The sequence below is a fragment of the Phyllobates terribilis genome, unplaced genomic scaffold (assembly GCF_046119375.1).
Source record: "Phyllobates terribilis strain yellow unplaced genomic scaffold, ASM4611937v1 Scaffold_5__5_contigs__length_657084704, whole genome shotgun sequence".
In the NCBI taxonomy this organism is placed as follows: domain Eukaryota; kingdom Metazoa; phylum Chordata; class Amphibia; order Anura; family Dendrobatidae; genus Phyllobates; species Phyllobates terribilis.
Window position 1 is genome coordinate 414,197,847 of NW_027362765.1, and position 21,619 is coordinate 414,219,465.

General features: G+C 45.1%; 1 protein-coding gene across 1 annotated transcript in view; it reads left to right on the plus strand.

Moving 5' to 3' along the window:
- The window catches only part of CUNH10orf88 (chromosome unknown C10orf88 homolog), a 46,841-nt gene extending 25,755 nt beyond the window's left edge, over window positions 1-21,086 (plus strand). Inside the window, exons 2-6 of the mRNA XM_073685151.1 lie at window positions 8,232-8,455; window positions 9,699-9,993; window positions 14,640-14,846; window positions 17,107-17,429; window positions 19,439-21,086. Coding sequence (XP_073541252.1) covers window positions 8,304-8,455; window positions 9,699-9,993; window positions 14,640-14,846; window positions 17,107-17,429; window positions 19,439-19,691 — 1,230 coding nt within the window. The 5' untranslated portion in view covers window positions 8,232-8,303 and the 3' untranslated portion in view covers window positions 19,692-21,086. The remainder of the gene's footprint in view (window positions 1-8,231; window positions 8,456-9,698; window positions 9,994-14,639; window positions 14,847-17,106; window positions 17,430-19,438) is intronic.
- Window positions 21,087-21,619: the final 533 nt, after the last annotated feature.

Genomic DNA, 21,619 nt, shown 5'->3' on the forward strand with positions numbered 1-21,619 from the left:
TTCATTCAGACTTACAGAGCGGATTGTGGTGTTTGGAGTTGCTGAGATAAGTGTATTTGAAAGTGTTATTTCCCTTTCCTCGCTTTATCATTTATCTCCTTTCCCGTTGGTGTTCCCTCTGTTGTAGTTTTGTTGAAGTTGTATGCAAGGTGGTTTTGGTTTTTCCCTTGTACTGTCTCGTTCGTCTAAATACTGTGTGTGGGCATATTATCGCTGGTTCCCAATTGTTGTGATCGGGGTCCTTCTCAGGACTAGATTACTGTGGTGCAGGGATCCTCAGGAGGTAGGGGTTACGCTGGCGGCCTGGACCTCTGTACCTTTAACAGTACCTCCAGGATGAGGGATTAGTCAGGGCCCCAGCTTAGGGTCAGCTTAGGCCCCCTACCTCCAGTATTCTGTGACAGTGTGACATTTTCACCGACCAACTTAGTTTTTCTCCAGCTACCATGGATCCAGTAGCCGGTCTAGCTCAGCAGTTGCAGAGTTTGTCCATGGGGCTGGCGGACGTTAGGTCCAAGGTTTTGCATCCTCTGGAGCAAGCCGGACCAGAACCTAAAGTAGCTCTCCCTGACAGGTTCACTGGGGGGCGGGACAAGTTTTTTGTTTTCCGGGAGGCATGCAAATTGTACTTTCGGCTGCGGCCTCGGTCATCGGGCAGTGAAGAACAAAGGGTGGGAATTGTCATCTCGCTCCTACAAGGGGACCCACAATCTTGGGCGTTCTCTCTTCCCCCTAGCTCCCCAGTTCTCCAGTCAGTGGATAGGTTTTTCGCTGCTTTGGGACTCGTATATGATGACCCAGATCGGATCTCCCTTGCTGAGTCTAAGTTACGTAGGATTCAGCAGGGAGATCGTCCGGCGGAGGAATTCTGTTCGGAGTTCCGTAGGTGGGCCACGGACACCCAGTGGAATGACCCGGCTCTTAGGAGCCAGTTTTGTCATGGTTTATCCGACAAATTACAGGATGTGTTGGCACAGTATGACTCTCCCGCGTCACTGGAAGCCGCTATGGCCCTTGCTATTCGCGTTGACAGACGGCTTCGGGAGAGGTGCGGGATAACTCTACCCCCTGTAATGTCTCCACCTCTTACAAGGTCCCCTCATATGGTGGTTCCCCTGGTCAGTCCGGAGGAGCCTATGCAATTAGGAGGGACATCATTTCGGGGAAGGGGACCGGTGGTGCGCCATAAGACAGGAAGGTGTTTCCTCTGCGGGAAAAAGGGACATTTTATTGGGGGGTGTCCATCCCGCCCCTTGCTGAGTAAAGAGTCGTCGAAAAAACTGTTGATCCCAGGTTGTGTGGTGGACGGCAATCTGGGAGTAGGTATTTCGTCCCTAGGTTCGTCTCAGTTTCTCGTACCGGCGGAGGTGGTGGTGGGTACGAGAACTGAGAGGATATCTGTTCTTCTGGATAGTGGGGCCGGGGCTAATCTGGTTGATGCTCGGTTTGCCCGGGTTCAAGGTATGCGATTGAGTGAGTTGGCTAAACCCATCCCCATATTCTCGATCGATGCCAGGCCTCTCGGTCAGGGAAGTTTTTTGCAAGCTGTGCATGGCGTAAAACTTCAAGTGGGGGCAATACATAAAGAACTGTTGTCTTGCTACGTGTTGGAGGGTCTTCCCACTCCTATAGTGTTGGGCCTTCCTTGGTTAGCTAAGCATAACCCTGTTATTAATTGGCAAACCAGAGAGATAAGCCAATGGAGTAAATTCTGTAATAAAAACTGCATGAACACGGTCATCGGTGCGGTTACTCCTTGGGTCTTACCTCCATTTCTGGCAGACTTTGAGGATGTATTCTCGGAGAATGGGTGTCAGGAACTACCTCCTCATCGCGAGTATGACTGTTCTGTAAAACTGCTCCCTGAGGCCAAGTTACCTAAAGCTAGGTTGTATAACCTTTCTGGTCCTGAGAGGCAGGCCATGAAGGATTATATTTCTGAAAGTCTGGCTAAGGGGCATATTAGACCTTCATCTTCACCGGTGGCCGCGGGGTTCTTCTTTGTTAAGAAGAAAGATGGAGGCCTACGCCCTTGCCTGGATTTCCGTGAACTTAATCGGATTACGGTCCGAGATCCGTATCCGCTCCCACTTATTCCCGATCTCTTTAATCAGATCGTGGGCGCCAAATGGTTCTCTAAGTTGGATCTCAGGGGGGCGTACAATTTGATTAGGATGAAGGAGGGGGATGAGTGGAAGACGGCTTTTAACACTCCGGAGGGGCATTATGAGAACCTTGTCATGCCATTCGGTCTGACTAATGCCCCGGCGGTGTTTCAACACTTTGTTAATGATATTTTTCGCCACCTGGTGGGACAGTTTGTTGTCATATATCTGGATGATATCTTAATTTACTCGCCGGATCTGGTGTCTCATCAGGAGCATGTTAGACAGGTGTTACAGATCTTGCGGGATAATAAACTGTATGCCAAGTGGGAAAAGTGTGTGTTCGCCGTACAGGAACTCCAGTTTTTAGGCTTCCTGGTTTCTGCGTCCGGTTTTCGTATGGACCCTGGGAAAGTGCGGGCAGTTCTTGAGTGGGATCGGCCGGAGAATCTTAAGGCACTACAACGTTTCCTGGGGTTTGCTAACTATTACCGGAAGTTCATTCGTAATTTCTCGTCCGTGGTTAAGCCTCTCACAGACATGACTAAAAAGGGGACGGATTTTTCTAGGTGGTCTGACAAGGCTTGTCAAGCATTCTCCTCCTTGAAAAAATGTTTTGCCTCGGCACCCATACTCATTCAACCTGATGCGTCTCAGCCATTCTTTGTAGAGGTAGACGCTTCCGAGGTAGGGGTGGGAGCAGTATTGTCACAGGGTTCGTCCCCTGGTAAGTGGCATCCGTGCGCCTTTTTCTCTAAAAAATTGTCGTCCGCTGAGAGGAATTACGATGTCGGCAATAGGGAACTCCTGGCCATTAAGTTAGCTTTTGAGGAGTGGCGCCATTTTTTGGAGGGGGCAGTTCATCCGGTCACCGTCATCACCGATCACAAGAACCTGCTATATCTGGAGTCCGCTAAACGTCTGAATCCCAGACAAGCTAGGTGGTCATTGTTTTTTACCAGGTTTAATTTCGTCGTTACATATCGTCCTGGGTCTAAAAATGTAAAGGCGGATGCCTTATCTCGTAGTTTCCCTGGGGCCGGGAATACGGACGACCCGATTCCTGTTCTTCAGGAGGGGGTGGTGGTTTCGGCAGTATGCTCTGAGCTGGAGGAGGAGATATTGGAGGCTCAGGGGGACGCCCCTGTTGGACCTCCGGGGAGACTGTTCGTTCCAGATCAGTTGCGACAAAAGGTGATCGAGGCACACCATAACTCAGTTTTTGCAGGACACCCGGGGAGTAAAGCAACTGTGGATCTCCTCTCGCGTCGGTTTTGGTGGCCTAACTTACATAAAGAGGTGGTAACTTTTGTCGCGTCCTGTGGGGTTTGTGCGCGCTCTAAGACCTCACATACCCGTCCGTCTGGGGCCCTCTTACCTTTGAAGATCCCGGAGCGTCCTTGGACTCATCTGTCTATGGACTTTATTACGGACCTCCCTCCGTCTTCGGGTAAAACGGTCATACTCGTTGTAGTGGACAGGTTCAGCAAGATGGCACATTTTATCGCTCTTCCGGCTCTCCCTAATGCTAAAACTCTTGCGCAGGTGTTCATTGGGGAGATTGTGAGGCTTCACGGGGTACCCTCCGAGGTGGTGTCTGATCGGGGGTCTCAGTTTGTGTCCAAGTTCTGGAAGGCGTTTTGTGCACGGCGGGGGATGCATTTGTCATTCTCGTCGGCTTTTCATCCTCAGACCAATGGTCAGACGGAACGTATGAACCAGAGCTTGGAGACATATCTTCGGTGTTTTGTGTCAGAGAACCAGGAGGACTGGGCTTCTTTCCTACCTCTGGCAGAGTTTGCTCTCAATAATAGGCGAAGCGAGTCCACTGGTAAGTCCCCGTTTTTTGGGGCATATGGTTTTCACCCCCAGTTTTGTACTTTCAGTAGGGGGGGCTCTTCGGGGGTTCCGGAGGAGGAACGATTTTCCTCATCTCTCGCTTCAGTATGGAGAGGGGTGCTGAAGAATCTGAATACTATGGGGAACCGATACAAACGTATGGCTGATAGGAGGAGAGTGTCTGGTCCGGACCTAAGTGTGAACGATCAGGTATGGTTGTCTACCAGGAATATTAAACTTAAGGTTCCCTCCTGGAAACTGGGTCCCAGGTTCATCGGGCCGTACAGAATCAGTTCTGTTATTAATCCGGTGGCATTCCGTCTTGACCTCCCCCCTACGTTTAAAATTCACAACGTGTTTCACAGATCATTGCTTAAGAGGTATGTGGCGCCGGTGGTACCGTCACCTTTACCTCCCCCTCCTGTGGTTGTCAATGGTAACTTGGAGTTCCAGGTATCGAGGGTCATTGATTTACGCTTTAATCGCCGGTCCCTTCAGTACTTGGTTCATTGGAAGGGGTATGGTCCTGAGGAGAGGATGTGGGTTCCTGCGTCGGATATTAACGCAGACCGATTAGTTCGGGCCTTCCACACGACTCACCCGGATAAACCTGGCCCTGAGGGTCCGGAGGCCCCTCGTAGAAGGGGGGGGTACTGTCACGGGTGTGTTGCCACGAAGATCGTCACGAGTACACAGCCTGACTTCTCGCAGCTGACTTGTTGGTGCTTTGTGTTTTCTCGGCAGTGAAGGAGTTAATTCTCTCTCTCTCTGGGCTAGCTGAGGTCCAGCCTCGCCCAGCTGCAATCAATGCTTCGTTAGTGAGACTCCTTTATATTCCTGCAGGTCTGTTTGTGAGGTGTCGGTGAAAGCTTTTCATTCAGACTTACAGAGCGGATTGTGGTGTTTGGAGTTGCTGAGATAAGTGTATTTGAAAGTGTTATTTCCCTTTCCTCGCTTTATCATTTATCTCCTTTCCCGTTGGTGTTCCCTCTGTTGTAGTTTTGTTGAAGTTGTATGCAAGGTGGTTTTGGTTTTTCCCTTGTACTGTCTCGTTCGTCTAAATACTGTGTGTGGGCATATTATCGCTGGTTCCCAATTGTTGTGATCGGGGTCCTTCTCAGGACTAGATTACTGTGGTGCAGGGATCCTCAGGAGGTAGGGGTTACGCTGGCGGCCTGGACCTCTGTACCTTTAACAGTACCTCCAGGATGAGGGATTAGTCAGGGCCCCAGCTTAGGGTCAGCTTAGGCCCCCTACCTCCAGTATTCTGTGACAGTGTGACACAACTGCTCTGAAGGACTCCATGGTCTATACATTAACATTGTACGAGCTTCCTGACCTGGAACCACTGCATCCCCCCCTGCTGCTGCTGCTGCTCCCGGTGCTCCTGGCACAACTACCGTCCTCATTGGGAATAGTCTAGCTGGGTGGGGTCTCGGTCCTCCACATGCCACACAGATGTCTACTGTCAAGGGGTTCTGCTGTCCACATCTGGGGCAAACCCAACATTTGGGTTCCTGGGAATTCTGATACTGGGGTGGGGGTGACGTCGGGGGCGGACAGGGAGGAAAATCTGTCATTCCGGTTTTTGTCAGTCTGTAACGTCCGTCTCCTAATTTTTCAATCTTTCCTTCAAAATAAGCGCATGCATTCATCCATACATCCACTGTCCCTAACAGACCCTTATCTTTCAGCCATCCATGATAGGAGTTAAAGAAGGATTTCCATTTCTCTCCATTCATCTCTCCATTCTCATTCATTCCCGCTTTACACAATATTTTGTCAATTCCAATCAGTGCCTGTTTCCCTTCTCTGCGTACTACTAAGTCTTTGGCTATAATGCCTTCCTTGGCATTTTGGTTCCCCATTTTTTTTTGGTTCTCCTCACCTAGAAGAGACTCCTCAGTCACTTAGACAATGGTCACTTAGACAATGGGCCACAAAGGTTTCTGAACCATTCCACTACTAGCCTCTCTAGGACTTATACGCCAAACAGAAAAACAGACCAAAAACATCAATCCCGGGACACATCCACACCACAATCATCGGATCCATACTTTCATTCTTAAATTCTCCAAAGGATAGAAGGCAGGACTGATCTGAGGGGATTCTACTGGTTCAAAGGAACCTGAGCCAGACAACAATCTGTTGAATTACCTGGGGAGCCAACCGCTCGGGGGTGAGGGAGTCTCTTCTATACAGTGATATAATTAGGTAGAATATAACTGTTATTCTTACCTCAGCGCTGTATATATCACCAACAGAGAGCTTCACTCGTCCCACGTCTCGGACCGGTCGAGCACCCCTGGGTAGATTAACTCAAGGTCCCTGTTCGAGGCGCCAGCTGTCGTCACTGCATTCTTGGTCTTCTATCCTTTGGATTACGATATCGGAGAGAATGAAGACACAGGACAGGATGTTTGTGTCTAAACATACTCTAAACTTTATTACAAAACACAGGGCTAATATACACCCTGAAGGCAGGAAACGGATTTGCCATATATGGTTCGATTATACAGTTTAGCTGAACAAGCGAAAAAAGCTAGTTTCTGTATGCTTTAAAATATTTAATTAGACGTATCTGGTTAGCAAGGCCATTTTATCTTCTTGCAAGAACACATTATTGCTACAAGAAGAAACATCTGGCCAGGGAGTACATGTTATCTTCTTAGCAAGGACACGTTATTGATACAAAAAGGAACATTTCAGCTTGCTGTTGTTTTGACCTAAAATAACTGTCAGACTTATATAGCATAGATGGGGCCTTTAAACTTGAGGGACTCCATCTTCTGCTATAACAAGTGTAAAGGAGTTATCCTTTCATACATATTGATGATCAATAACAGATCGTGGGGGTCCGGCACCCCAGGCAATCAGCTGTTGATTGATTTGGCGGTCTCTGGATGCAAACACTTTAAACCGAGAGGTAAGGCGCATCTCCATTCATTGTGTAGTGGCCACTGCCTTTTTCTGCAGAATAGCAAACTATTCAGTTATAGAGAGAAGATAATAAGAGCTGATCTGCTGCACTCGGGAGCGGCCGCTAAACATTGAATAAAGATGCGCTGTTCAGCTCCCATCAAAGTGTTTGCATCCGGCGGCCACTGGAACAAATAACAGCTAATCGGTGGGGACGCCTATCGATAGGTCATAGGCGTCCCAGACAACCCATTTGGATAAGTTCACACCAGCGTATAAATAAAATCATCAGTGTTTTATCCAGAAAACTCGCATGAAACATCCGTGTGCAATCTGTTTTTATACAGCATCAGTTATTAAAAATTTACAAGACGATTTACAGTTTCTTAGGTTACAGAATTGCAATGTATCAGTAACAATCGGATGCTGTACGGACGTTATACTGGGTCTCCGTACAGGATCTGATTTTTTTCTGCGCACCCATAGACTTGAACGAGTGAGTCTCATCTGACATACAGCAGATACTGGAGCAGGCTGAGATTTTTTTCACACACAGATTCGGTCTGTGAAAAAAAAAAAAGCTCACCCGCACCGCCCCACTGAATAACATTGCTCCGAGGGCTGTCGGTTTTATCCTGTCAATGGGACAGAAAATACGGTTGTGCGTTGGGCAGATAGACCAGGCGCTACATTAGTACCAACCCTCGTTTACTCTGCCATCCAATAGTGCAGTAAGGTCCAGTTCAGACAAACGCATTTTTGGTCAGTTTTTTGCACGCTGACCAATGCGCCTCATCTACCATCACTGTTGCCCCTGACAGCCAATCAGGGCTCAGCTTTAATCTTTTAAGCTGCTCTTTGAAGATAAAAGCTGCTCTGTGATTGGTTGCTATGGGCAACGTAGTTTTTTTTCTTCTTTTAGACGGTTTTGATAAATCTGCCCCATGGTATTAGTGCATTTCTTTCTTTCCCTCATGAAGAGTCCAATAATTCAGACTATCTAGTAATCACTCAGGTCCGGTTTTTAACGGCTTAATGGAATTGACTGCAACTTTTTGCTTTAATGCTGTGACATAACATCCTGCAGCCTCCATTGCACACAAGCACATATATCAGGATCTACTGAGCCATAGTCATGTAAACCTGATCATATGTGACGTATACAATATTCACACAGGCCGCCCATTCACAGCGCACAATTTGGACTACGACAAAATGGCCGCCGGAATGTCTCTTAATGGACTGGAGGCGGCGCTTACCGCTGTGACCGGAAGTAGTGCATCAGAAAAATGTGTCCTCCCATCCATGTACTTCCGGTTTGGCTGCTGTCATTGATTTTCATTACTAGTTCTCGTTTTCCCCCTGTAGTTGCTGTCATGGCTGCCTGCTGTGTTATGCCGCGCTGATAGGCCAGTGTCTACACCCAGCACCTGCTCGGTGATGTCCGGACCTCTCTCTGCACTGCTGGCCGGGCGCCCTCAGCCTCCCATGCTGTGTTCTAGCTCCTGGCAGTGCCAGGCTGAGCTGGCATCTGTGCTGAAGTTGTCTGCTGCTGACTGTCCTGCCCAAAATGAAGAGGAGTCGCCCTCTAGGTGAGAACTTAATTTAAGGGGGCTTCCACCCCCTGCAATTATTGGGATATTTCTCAAGGGTTTATTAGCAGAACCAGTTTATAGTTTTTTTCCCCCCAGAAATCACGTGTTTTTCCAGGAGCAGGGGACGGCAACCGGCGTCAATCCCGGACTGCTGGGAGTCCCTCAGGTTGCAGACCCCCGAGGTAGTATGTGACTGTGGAGTACGCCCCGGGGTACAATCACATGTGCAAATATTACCCTTTGCAAAGCACGGGGGTGAGTGACACCTGTGCCGAAACCTGATCTACTGAGTCAAAGCCGAGTAGTTATTTAATTGCAAAGGATAAAACTGACAGCTTAAAGGGAACCTGTCGCCATATTTGTCACATATCAGTTTTTTAATAAGGTTTTTCGGGGGCTGTACAGGGGGAGTCAGGGCGTTGCATAAGAATTTGGGGAAAGCAGCGCAGGTTCCCTTTAAGGGGACTTCTGGCAGACCTCTTCTTTTTGGGGCTGGTTTGCGCTTTTTTGTTTTCACTCCCCTTTTTCTAAGATCCATAACTTTTTAGTTTTTCTGTACATGTAGTCACATGATGGCTTGTTTTTTTGCTGGGATAGGTTGTTGTAGTTTTTGGCGACATCATATGATGCAGTAAAAAAAAACAGAAAAATCAATTCTAAATAATGTGATATGGCAACAAAAATCGCATTTACTGCATTCAGTGTGCGGTAAAAATAATCTGATGGCATGATTTTCCACATCAGTTAGGTTACTCCGATAATAAAAATATAATAATTATAATACACACATTATTATATTTTAGTGTCTAAAAAAAAAAAAAAAAAGTAGGAATTTGTAATAAAAAAAAATGTTTGGCTTGTGTAGCTGTATGAGGGTTTGTTTTTTTGCACACCGATGTGTAGCTCTTTTCAATAACATTTTGAGGGGACATACCATGTTTTGATATCTTTTTATTGCATTTTACGGGGAGGGGAGTTACTTGGGCTTCATAGGAGCACCAAGATGGCATGGAAAGATACCATGACAATTCATTGCTTTTCCACAGTCTCATTGCAGGGGGAGCTTATCAGTGTTGAAGTATTGACAGCTGCATTTAAATGGTTAAACTGCAGCAATAAAAGCTGGCTCTGGTTGCTGCTGGTAGAGGCAATGCTGGCCTATACCTGTGCTGTGTATGCTACAGGCTCAACACCTGAGCCCACTACATGCACTTGAACCCAACATGTGTTTCTTTCTCAGGGAGCATTGTGTACTTCTGGAGCTACCAACACCTTCTAAAGGAGACAGCCCCTGCACCTTGTCTTTACTGTGTGCAGCACAAGGGAAGGATCGAATCCTGGGGATTACTATCCGCAGTGAAGCCCGGACTATTGAGATCTACAGCGCATCGCAGGATGGACAAGAAGAGGAGTACTTGGGTACCAGTCGAGGGGAGAGATTTTGCACTTTGGAGAGAAGTGTAGAAGAAAGTCCTGCAGCTTTGTACAAAGCTCATCTGAAGTTCGAGTTCCCGGTGCCGTCTTGTATTGTTAAGGTACGCGGCTCTGCTTCGCCATTTTCTGGATCAACAAGGCAGGAGATGAGAGAGTTCTTCACAGATGCTATTGAGCAAACATGGTGGTGGCATTTCCCTCAGCCACCCTGTAGTGTCAAAAAGGATAACATCCTGTGCACAAGGTATTCTAATTAATTTCCGAACATAATATGATTGCTAGGGATCTGCAATTACTAAATTAACCTCTTCCTGAACGGGTGATTTTACACAACCTTTTGATGGCTTGTTTTCTTTGGGATGATTAGTAGTTTTAAATGACACAGACATTTTACTATAGTATGCATTGAAAAATGGAAAAAAAAAAGGTAAATGGAGGAAAAAATGTTTTTTTTTTCCGGCGTGCATTGTCCAGTAAAAAAAACTTGTCTGCATGATTCCCCAAATCAGTACAATTCTGAACATACCATGGGGCCTCTATGAGGATTTGTTTTTATTGGTACCATTTTTGAGGAGAGAAGGAAGCGTTGGGAGGACCGGAGATTACTTGAGGGAAGATGTTTGGAGGAGGCAGGTTATGGACGGCCTTGTTGCTCAGTGTTAGTAGTTTGAACTGGATACATTGGAGAACTGGGAGCCAATAAAGGGATTTGCAGAGGGGAGAAGCAGAGGAGTAGCGAGGCGAGAGATGGATTAATCGGGCAGAAGAGTTTAGGATGTTCTGGAGAGGTGTGAGAGTGTTAGCAGGGAGACCACATAGGAAGATATTGCAGTAGTCGAGGTGGGAGATGAGGGCATGCACAAGCATTTTAGTAGATTCAGGGTTGAGGAATTGATGGATTCTGGAAATATTTTTGAGTTGGAGGTTACTCCGAGGCAGCGGACTTGCGGTACAGGGGAAAGTGTAATATACTTTATTGTGATAGATCGGGTAGAGGGGGTTGGGTGAGATGGAGGAAAGATGATGAGTTCATTGTTGTCCACATTGAGCTTTAGGAAGCGAGATGAGGATGAAGAGGATATGGCTGATAGACACTCCGGGATTCTGGACTGCAGAGAGGTGACATCAGGGCTGGAGAAGTAGATCTGAGTGTCATCAGCGTATAGATGGACTTTGAGTTTCCCCAGGCCAAAGGTATAGATTGAGAAGAGTAGGGATCCCAGGACAGAGCCTTGAGACACTCCAAAAGCGAGAGGGCGGGATAAGGAGGTAGTGTGGGAGTGGGAGATGCTAAATGTGCGGTTGGAAAGGTATGAGGAGATCAAGGAGAGGGCGAAGTCTTTGACGCCAATGGAAGAGAGGATTTGTAGTAGGAGGGAGGTGTTGACTGTGTCTAAGGTCTAGAAGAAGGAATATAGAGAATTGTCTGTTATCTTTGGTCAGGGCAATTTTGGTGGAGTGGTGGGGATGAAACCCAGCCGGATTGTAGGTTGTCAAAAAGTGAATTAGATGAGAGATGGGAGGAAAGTTCAGCATAGACATATTGTTTGAGAAGCTTGGAGGCAAACAGGAGCAGCAATATGGGGCAATAGCTGGATGTGGAGGTCGGGTTGAGGGATTGGCTTCTTCAGGATAGGTGTGATTGTGGCATGCTTGAAAGCAGAAGGGAAAGTACCAGAAGTTATCAGAAGGTTAAGAGATGGGTAAGGGCCAATATAATCATGGTGGTGAGGTTGGGGAGGAGGTCAGATGGGATGGGGTCAAGAGCACAAGTGATGAGATGCGATTTGTAGAGGACATGAGTAAGCTCTCCTTCAGTGAGGGTGGTCATGTGGAGGAGCAGTGATCGTTTATACATAGGGGTTGTGGTGGATGAGCTGTAAAGACTTGCCTTGTTTGATTAGCCTTATTTTTTAAATGTGTGGCAAAGTCTTCTGCAGAGATGAGGAGGTTGGAGGAGGGAGTTAAGTGTTGAATAACTGTTTGGGGTTGTTGGATAAGAGGATACGAGGGTTGTGAAGTAGGCCTGTTTAGCAGAGGAGAGGGCCGATTTTAATGTGAGAGTTGCTTTTTTAAATGCAGTGAAGTCTTCGTGTGAGTGCATTTTCTTCCAACACCGCTCCACAACCCTGGACACTTGCCAAATATTTTTAGTGGGGTTGTTGTGTCAGGGTTGTGTATTGATTTCTTACACTCTGCCATGCATGAGAGGGGCGACCGAGTCAATAGCTGATGCCATTGTGAAGTTGTAGAAAACTGTGGCACTGTCTGTGTTGTGGAGTAAAGCTTTGGAGGACAGCGGTAGAATAGAGTCGGAGAGTGTGTAAATGTCTAGGTGTGTGAGGTTTCTGCATCGGTGCACTAGTTTCTGGACATGGGGGGTCAGGTAAGGAGAACAGGGATGAGAAAGTGATTGGATGGTGGTCAGTTAGGGGGAGAGGTTAGATAGGGATTAGAGGCAAGTGTAGATAAGGTCTAATGTATGTCCATCTGTCTGGGTGGCTGCAGAGGACCACTGAGTAAGCCCAAATGATGAATCAAGCGACAGGAGGTTGGAAGCTGCAGGCTGGTGGGTATCAGTGGAGATATTGAAGTCACCCATGATGATGGTGGGAATGTCAGCAGAGAGGAAGTGTAGAAGCCAGGTGGAAAATTGGTTAATAAAGGCAGTGGCCGGGCCCTTGGGTCGGTGTATGATGGCCACTTGGAGGTTGGAGTGAGAGTAGATATGGACAGAATGCACTTCAAAAGAAGGGAGGGTAGAGGTGGGATTGGGATGAAGGTGCAGTTGTTAGGAGAAGGCCCACTCCTCCACTATGTCTATTGCCAGGGCGAGGAGTGTTGGTGAAGTGAAGTCCACCAACACAGCATAGTGGGTGAGGCTGTGTCGGAGGGAGTCAGATATTTTTCAGGGACCAGGAAGGATAGGTTATGAGTGGTAAAGAAGTCGTGAATGATGAGGAGCTTATTGCAGACAGAACGGGCTTTCCAGAGTGCACCAGAGTGGGTGTCAAAGGAATAAGTTTTATGTTGCAGAGATTGCGGTAGTTTCTAGTAGGTGGGGACTGATAGGAGGGAGAATTAATGAGGGGTACCAGCTGTGGAGGTTCAGGATTGGGAAATATATATCTTCAGTAGTGAGGAGAAGCAGAGAGAGGGAGAGGAGGTGGGAGAAGGAGAGTGGCTCTGGCTTGTTTTGCATTTTAGTAGGAGCGATGTGAGGTTGAGGAGCAGGTCAGCAGATGAGGTTAGGTGAGGAGGTAAGAAGGAGGGGTGAGATAATTATTTGTTTGGGGATACCCAAAGGTAAGGGCATATGGAAGCATAGTGAAAGGATGAGTATGGGAAGATAAAGAGGTAGATAAAAGCACAATTAATAAACAGTTGCTGCTTTTACCTTCTGGTCATTTCTGGTATATTTCTAAAGTACACTTAAAAGCTGCACGTAAGAAGATGTACACAAAGAAATAAAAAACAATGTATACCTACATCCTGCAGCAGACTTCTGCTCTGTCGCAATATTGATGATCAGTAGCTGATCGGCGGCCTCTGATTGACTGCAGCAGTCACTTGACACAACAATGCCTCATGACACAGCGGAAATAACAACGTCAGCATTGAAGAAACAGCTTCACTGCGGGAGATCAGTATACATTTTTTAATTTTCTATGGGCCCCTGAAGTGATTAAGCAGGGGTGGTCCAATAGTGGTCATACACTTTAATATTCATAACACCCACCAATCAGCTTTGTAGGCGAATGGGAGAGAGCTTGCAGTACTAGTGACAGCCATCACACAGCTGTGGCAGTGCCAACTTTGAGAGGCAGGAGCTGACTATACAGTATCTTAATGGTAAAGAGGAGCTTTGCTCAGATCTGGCAGGATTTGGCCTGTTTTGCCGCTCCTCTACAGAGTTGCAGTTGCAGAATTGATCCAACCATTTTCTTTTTTTTTTCTCGTAAATTTACTAAAAGCGAATCGCAAACTTAGTCAATGAATTCACTTATGCATCCAGTTGACAAAACGCATATCATGCAAAACTTTTCCTCATCTTCAGTCAGGAGCCTGAACTTTTCTACAAGCAGAATATTCTTTTTTAGCCATGTAATAGGTTGTCTCTGTCTAATATGCAGCCCAGCTAATAGAGGTGGATATTTCTGCTTGTAAAGGGTTAATCCACTAGAAGGGGACATGCTGTTTGTAAAGAGTTAACCAATTAGAGGACATAGCTGCTTGTAAAGGGTTAATCCAACAACCGAGAGGCCAGAGCTTTTATAATTAAATTTAACATGATTTTTTTTTTTTATTTCTAGCTTTTTTAATAATATATCCAGTATTTGAAAAAGCTTTGACATATTGGTCTCATTTTACATCATGACATTTTCCAGAAGGTGGCCGTCTTTTCAACTGATTGGTGGGGCTGTTGAGAGGAGGATTTCACGAATTGAGAATTGTCCATAGGCTTAAAAGTATGAAGTTTTAAGGTTGGACCTAGTGATTTTTTTTTTGTATTAACCAGCTAATTGCAATCATGGTAAGGAGGATGTGGGACACACATAGATTTTAGCCTATATATTAATTTAAAAAAAAAATCATAAAAATCAATATTGACATGAAGATACTGTGCTTATGGAGAATCCATTCTGATAAATGTTCTAGGTAAAACCAAATGTCTTTTTGGTAGGTTATATGGTTTACATTCTGTCTAATATTTAGCTGTTGGACTCATTGACTTTTCCGTCTTCAGCTGCTGTCACTCGGCGGCCGGCGCAGCGTCTTGGTGAGCGAGATTTCAGTACAAATAACCTCCGTCCCCGATAGATGTCCTCAAGCGTCATATGTGCCGGGGTCGTCCATTAATCTGGATCGAGTGCAGAGCATTATGGACAGCATGGGCGGGAAAATGTCACCCGGGGCAGAGCAACTTATGAATATGGTGCGGGCACAGCAGAAGGTGAGAGCACATAATGCAGCATATTGATATGTCTGGTTGTATGTGTATAAACCTAATGAGATTCATAGTTTTAGCACATAAATATAATTAGTTTTATTTATTAAGCCTTATACAATTGTCCAGTATTCTGTCTGCATTCATTCTTCATGGTTTTCAAGATCTTTGCTTGTTTTCATGCAATAGAAACCTTCTGTATTTTCTCTCTGTATCTAAAAATCTGCCCGATTGACACATAGGACGGGTATTTAGCCACTGGAAGTAAAACAAGGCGACTTCTATTTAACAAGATAAAGCAGAAATCCCGATATTGAGTTGATTTAAAAAAAAAAAAAAAAAAAAAGTTTATTGTAAAGTTGAAGAACTTTTCCTTATACAATAAACTTTTTTTTTTGCTAGCTGAGATCGCAACAGTCCTATAGTATGTTGTATTAAATACATTGCATTGTTCTAATGAAGCGAAGTCGGGGGGGACACAGTTGCACTTGTTTTGGACTATACACTCTCGACTACCCGTATATCCCAGAGCTTGAGCACGCCTCGTATTTTATCACCTTTTCTTGTACATGTGCCATAGAACAGGTTGTTTGATCCTTTTTATCTAAGCAGCCAAGAGGGATACTCTCGTTAAAGGGGTTTTCTACAGTTCAACTTTGATATCAGATCGTGGTGGTTCAACACCCGGCACTCCCACCGATCAGCTGCTACAAGCTTCAGCGGTGACCAGCCGGACTCACCACAGCTCCATATACTGTATGGTGGCTGCTGTGGGAGCTGATTGATGGGGGGAGCCATGTGTCCTAACCTCAAGATAGATTATCTGCATGACAGTAGTGGACACCACTTTAATGTTCATCCAAATGGGCTCCCCAAGTGTAATAGTATCCAAAAGTAATGAAACTTAAAGGGGTATTCCCATCTCCAAGATCCCATCCCAATATGTAGTAGGTGTAATAATAATACTATTAGAAATGTATAGTTTTTCTGATTCGCTATGTCTCTTTCCTCATGTGCAGTCATTGCAGGACCTTAGGTATCCATGGTTACGGTCACTGATATAGTGACAGTTTGTTAGCTAGTTGGTAGTGGTCGTAATCATGGATACCTATGGTCCTACAATGCCTGCACATGAGGTAAGAGACATAGCAAATCAGAACTGCTATACTACATCTGTAATTGGAGGTATTTGCTAATATTATTATTATTACACCTACTACATATTGGGATAAGATCTTGGAGATGGGAATACCCCTTTAAATAAAAGTTTCTGTAAAGCTATATATTGGTATTCAATAACAAATACTCAGTTCTCCCCATTGCTCCAGTGCAGGCCACTCTAGGGTATCAATTTCCCTTCATTCAGTCACCGGATCTCTGTGGTTTGTAATCGGCTGCATCGGTTAGGTGACTGGAATGGGACTTCACTGGACGTGTATAGAATGATGTACTCTCACCTGACCGCTGCAGCCAGTCACATGGCTCAGTAGTCTGGTAACTGTGGTACGTCACTGCTTCCGATCTAAGCCGAGACTTCCGGACTGCCCTGTGATTGGACAGGTGAATATTATTTTATTTTTTTTATTTCATATACTGTACCTTGTTTACCTTTTTAGAGACACTTTAATTTAATTTAAGCAACCCCTTTAAAGGGGTATTCTCCTCTCCAAGATCCTATCCCAATATGTAGTAGGTGTAATAATAATATTAGTAAATACCTACAATTAGAAATGTAGTAAAGTTCTTCAGATTCGCTATGTCTCTTACCCCATGTGCAGGGTAAGCTTAGGTTTCCATGGTTACGACCACTCATATAGTGACAGTTATTTAGACAGCTCTTAGTGGTCGTAACCATGGATACCTAAGCTACTGCAATGCCCTACACATGTGGTAAGTGACATCGCAAATCAGAAGAATTATACTATATATCTTATTGGAGGTATTTGCTAATATTAATATTGCACTTACTACATAATGGGATAGGATCTTGGAGATGGGAATACCCCTTTAACTCAATATTCACTCACTTAAAGGCAGAGTCTTTTTAGTTAAAAGTAAATAACTTTTCCTTGCAGCTTAGTCTGGAGGTCTGAATTCTTACAAGCAGTGGTGAAGCCGGGAAGACCTGTACTCTTTATACATGGGCAGAGCCATGAGGATACACTTCTGCTATGTTTGCATTAATAGCAGAATCTTCTGTTTCCTATGGATTTTCAGACCGCTCTGCAGTTATGATCACTAATCCTCTTTCATCGCTTTCTTGCAGCATCAGGCACCTTTTGGCGCTCACTTAATGCAGCTCTTTGGCAGCTTTCAGCACGGCAGAGATCAGATCAGGGAGGAGGCCAGACAACATAAGCCTATCGTCGACACGATTCCTGAAACCAAAGTGGAAAAGCAAGGTCAGGAGTCTGCGGTTCACTCCTCCGATCAACAAACAAGTCCTGAAAATCACATAAAGTCCGTTATGTCTTCACTACTGCAAACGACTGTGGGCTCGGCTGCCAGTCCTCATGGTCCTGATGCTTTGGTGCCTATGCTGCGTAATTTGTGTGGACAAAACCGACAAGAACCCTCCTCAACACAAAAGTAAGGATTCTCTGCTTCTGCCATGTACCTTAGATTACCCTATATGACTCACGAGGAGCCGGCCAAGGAAGTTTGCAGGGCTCTGGTCCGGCTGCCACGGAGTACCCATATGAATGCCAGACTCGGGTCTTGCAAACTTTTTTTGCTCAACTCTACAAGCATGTCTTCCTTTTTTTTTTTTTTTTTGCTTACTGTCAGTGAATAGAAGCATTTAAAGGATTTAAAGGGGTTGTCCAGGCTTTGAGCTCAAGTCTGCAGACTTGTGAATCCTCACAGCGCACTGTTAGGAATCTCCAGTGCTGGGAGCGGGTGGGTGTGTGACCGCAAGTATGTGATTTGCATACTTGTGGCCACATGCCGACTAGACGTGCACAGCTACACTTAATACAAGTGAGTTGAGCAAGGCCGGACAGGTCTAGTCGGAATGTGTATGCAAATCTCATACTTGTGGTCACGCGTCCGCCTGCACCTGGCATCGGAGAATCCTGACAGCGCGCACTGTGTGCAATGTGGGAATTCACAAGAGTGCAGTCACATAGAGCCCCAAGCCTCAATTCTTCAGCCTAAGAAAGCTGTCCCAACCTTGTCGCATAGAGTCAATTACATTTTTAATAAGCGATGTGTCAGGCAAAATGTATTTTTGGTCCTAGCTTTAAAAAAATGAGAGCTGTCTCAAATTTCCACCCCCCTGTCCATTTATAAGACATAGAACTGCAGTGCTTACCCCAACCCTAAGAATTTTTTATTACCGTCGTAAACCCTCAGCGCAGAGCAGCTTCTAGTTCAAAATAGTTATTCCCTCCAAAATTCCCATTGTTTAAAAGTTTGTACAGTTAATGTAGAATTTAAAAACGCACATGACGGTCACAAACACAGGGACCACATTTTTGGAATGCTCACCTTTTTTCCATTATAATAGTATATCTTGCATAACTGAGAAACGACCGGGAACTGGGATAATGGATTCTGAGCTTCTGAGCGTCATAGCGATTTCATATTTGATATCAATCTTCATGAATAATGGTGACGGCCAACATGATGTCTCCATCTTGGATGTGGGACCCCCCCCTCACCAAGATATGAAATCTGAAGGTTTTTATGTTCTATGCAGCTGGGTGGTTTCACAAAACCGAGCCCCCGTGTGAGGTAAACAATATGGGTGTCTCCTAATCGTTTGACCCCTTTAGTAAAAACGAGAACGGCCATTTTCCAAGTCATTCCAACCAGGGACGTCAGACGCATGCCCTACCCGCTGCGTGAAGGAATCACATCTACTTTCCGGGGAGCCGCCCCCCCCCCCACAGAATCTGAGACCATCACCACGTGGCGCAGGTTTTGCTATCACTTATCCCTTTTATTGTAATAACTGTTTATGCATATATGTAAATTGTCTCTTTTATAATATCTTGTATATCGTTTGTAAACACTGCCCACTTTCGGGAGTAAATCATTATTATTTACCAGTTTCGTTCTTCTTGTCCTATGTCGAGCAAACACGTTCATCACCCGCTAATTCACGTTACCTAACGGGTACCCGATCCACCTGTTAAGAGATCGGTGGTGGCAGTATACCAGTATTTATGTGATATTGTGGTTTAAGGGTGGCTGATCGGAGGTATATATACGTTCCTGGAAGGAACTGGTGGTATATATACGTCCTGTCACATCACGTGCCACAATAGTCGACAGAAAATAGAGCAGCTGCACCCGTGCTTATCCTCGGTCAATACCGTGTGTGATTAGCAGGATAAGGGGGCGCCAGAGAGTTGCAAGGTCTGACCCAAAAGTGGGTGCTGTTCCCTGACACGATGTCTGTCTAGATTTGGTGGATTTTGACCTCTAATGTGTTTAGCGCACTGAGAATTTTATAAAAGAATCGCGTGCAAAGCTGGCAGATATATGATCAGAATGAAAGTATACAAAATGTAATAAGACAAAAAGGAAAAAAATCTATAATAAAGAAAGGAAGGACATTTGCATCTAACTAAAGTCCATGTGTTTTATTGCAGAGAAGAAAAGACGGATCCGGCGTTGGAGAAGCTTCTATCCGTACACATGGAGCGCATGGAGAGGACACTGATGGCACATATTGATCAGAGGATGAGAAGTATACAGGAGCATCTAGACACCAGACTGGACCGAATAATAAATCTGATGCAGAGTAATTCATTATCCAGAAACTCAACTGAAAAACTAGTCAATGGCCAAAGTGAACACTGTCACCAGCCAGACTATGAATACGATGACTTGTCCATGGATTAGCTAGTGACATGTCCACCCTTCTCTCCGAGTCCTTGCATGAACACTTTAGTGGTCTCTAGGGTTTCTACATCAGTTAACTTAACGTTTGGTTCCCGAAATAAACGGTTCTCCTCGTTTGGATGAATGCAGAAGAAATATAACCTACAGATCCAAACGTGATGCTAAAGCCAACATACATCATCCCAAACGTTCTATAAAACGAATAGAGAAACTTTGCAGTAGGTTTTGAAAATTTTCTTTATCGATTTGTTTCTGCAGCTACTATGCGGAGCTATGCGTCTCTATGGTAACAGACAACAAACAAACTCTGTGTAGTCTGAGCCTGAAATCATATTCTTTTCTGGCATTTGTCTGTTATTCTGAAGTATGAGACTGCAGTATTACCCTAGACAGAACTTGTTGTCTGCTACCATATTAATAATAATAATAATAATAATCTTTTTATTTATATAGCGCCAACATATTCCGCAACTCTTTACAATTCAGACAATTTACAGACATTATGGGCACTGTCCCCATTGGGGCTCACAATCTACATTCCCTATCGGTATGTCTTTGGACCATAGACGCACTTCAGTCTGCATAAGAGCTGTAGAAGCCAAACGATAGGAAATGTTTAATTAACTTGGTCAGTTGGGAATTACCCTTTATCCAGTATTCCCACGAACTTGCCACTGCACCATTCATTTTCTATGAGACTGCTGGAAAAAAAGCCAAGTGCTTTATTCTCCTATCTTCAGCCGTCCTAAGAGGACAGTTCTCTGGATCCGTAGACTTCTTAGCAGTCAAATTCATAGCAATTATCATGGTGGTATCTTGCACAAATGGGGAATAACCCTTTGAGAACTATTGTACAGTTATTTTCTTTTTAATGTTAGATGTATTGGGACAGCACAAAAAATGGTTACGGAGGTGCTCATACCCTTACGTTCTGTATAGCATTACATTACACACTACCAGCGCTTTAGCTGTGGAGTCTCCCTTGCTGATTTGCAAGTCTTTTGGTTGTGGACTGTGCGGTATTTGTTTAGGTGCTGCTTATATGGACGGTAATATATTCTGTACTGAATCAGAATTAAAGTATATTGTAATTTACAGGTGGCGCAGGGGCGCCACGGTGGCGCAGTGGTTAGCACTGCTGCCTTGCAGCACTGGGGTCCTGGGTTCAAATGCCACCAAGGACAACATCTGCAAGGAGTTTGTATGTTCTCCCCGTGTTTGCGTGGGTTTCCTCCGGGCTCTCCAGTTTCCTCCCACACTCCAAAGACCCTATCAGTATGATAGGGAATCTAGATTGTGAGCCCCGATGGGGACTGCGACGATAATGTATGTAAAGCGCTGCAGAATATGTTAGCGCTATATAAAAATAAAGATTATTATTAAGGTTATTATTAATTTTTGTCATAGCTCATAATTTGCTAATCTGAGTGAGTCCCCCTAACAAAGTGGGTACAGCATTAGTAAAGCATAGGACCCCCTATCTGTTTGCAAGTCAGGGCTGTGGAGTCGATAAGCCAAACCTCCGACTCCTCAATTTCCCTGACTTCTGACTCCAACTCCGACTCCACAGCACTGCCTCGCTACTGAGCATGGACATAAAGTGCAGCTCAGATTCATCTCAACTAAAAGCCGAGAACCTTAGATCAGGGACAGAACAGACATTTATAGGTCACAACTTTCCCAAATTCTTATGAAAACATTTACAGCACATTTTGCGCTGAACTACTGAACCCAATATATTATATATTTTAGGAGTCGCAGTCGGTCCATTTTATACCGACTCCACCAAAATCGACACCAACTCCACGACTCCCGACTCCACAGCCCTGCCGCAAGTTATGAGATACCCTGACTAATGGGAAAATCCCTTTACTTTAACATTTCCAATGAACATGCTGGGATTGCTTGCCACGCACTGCAATGCCGTA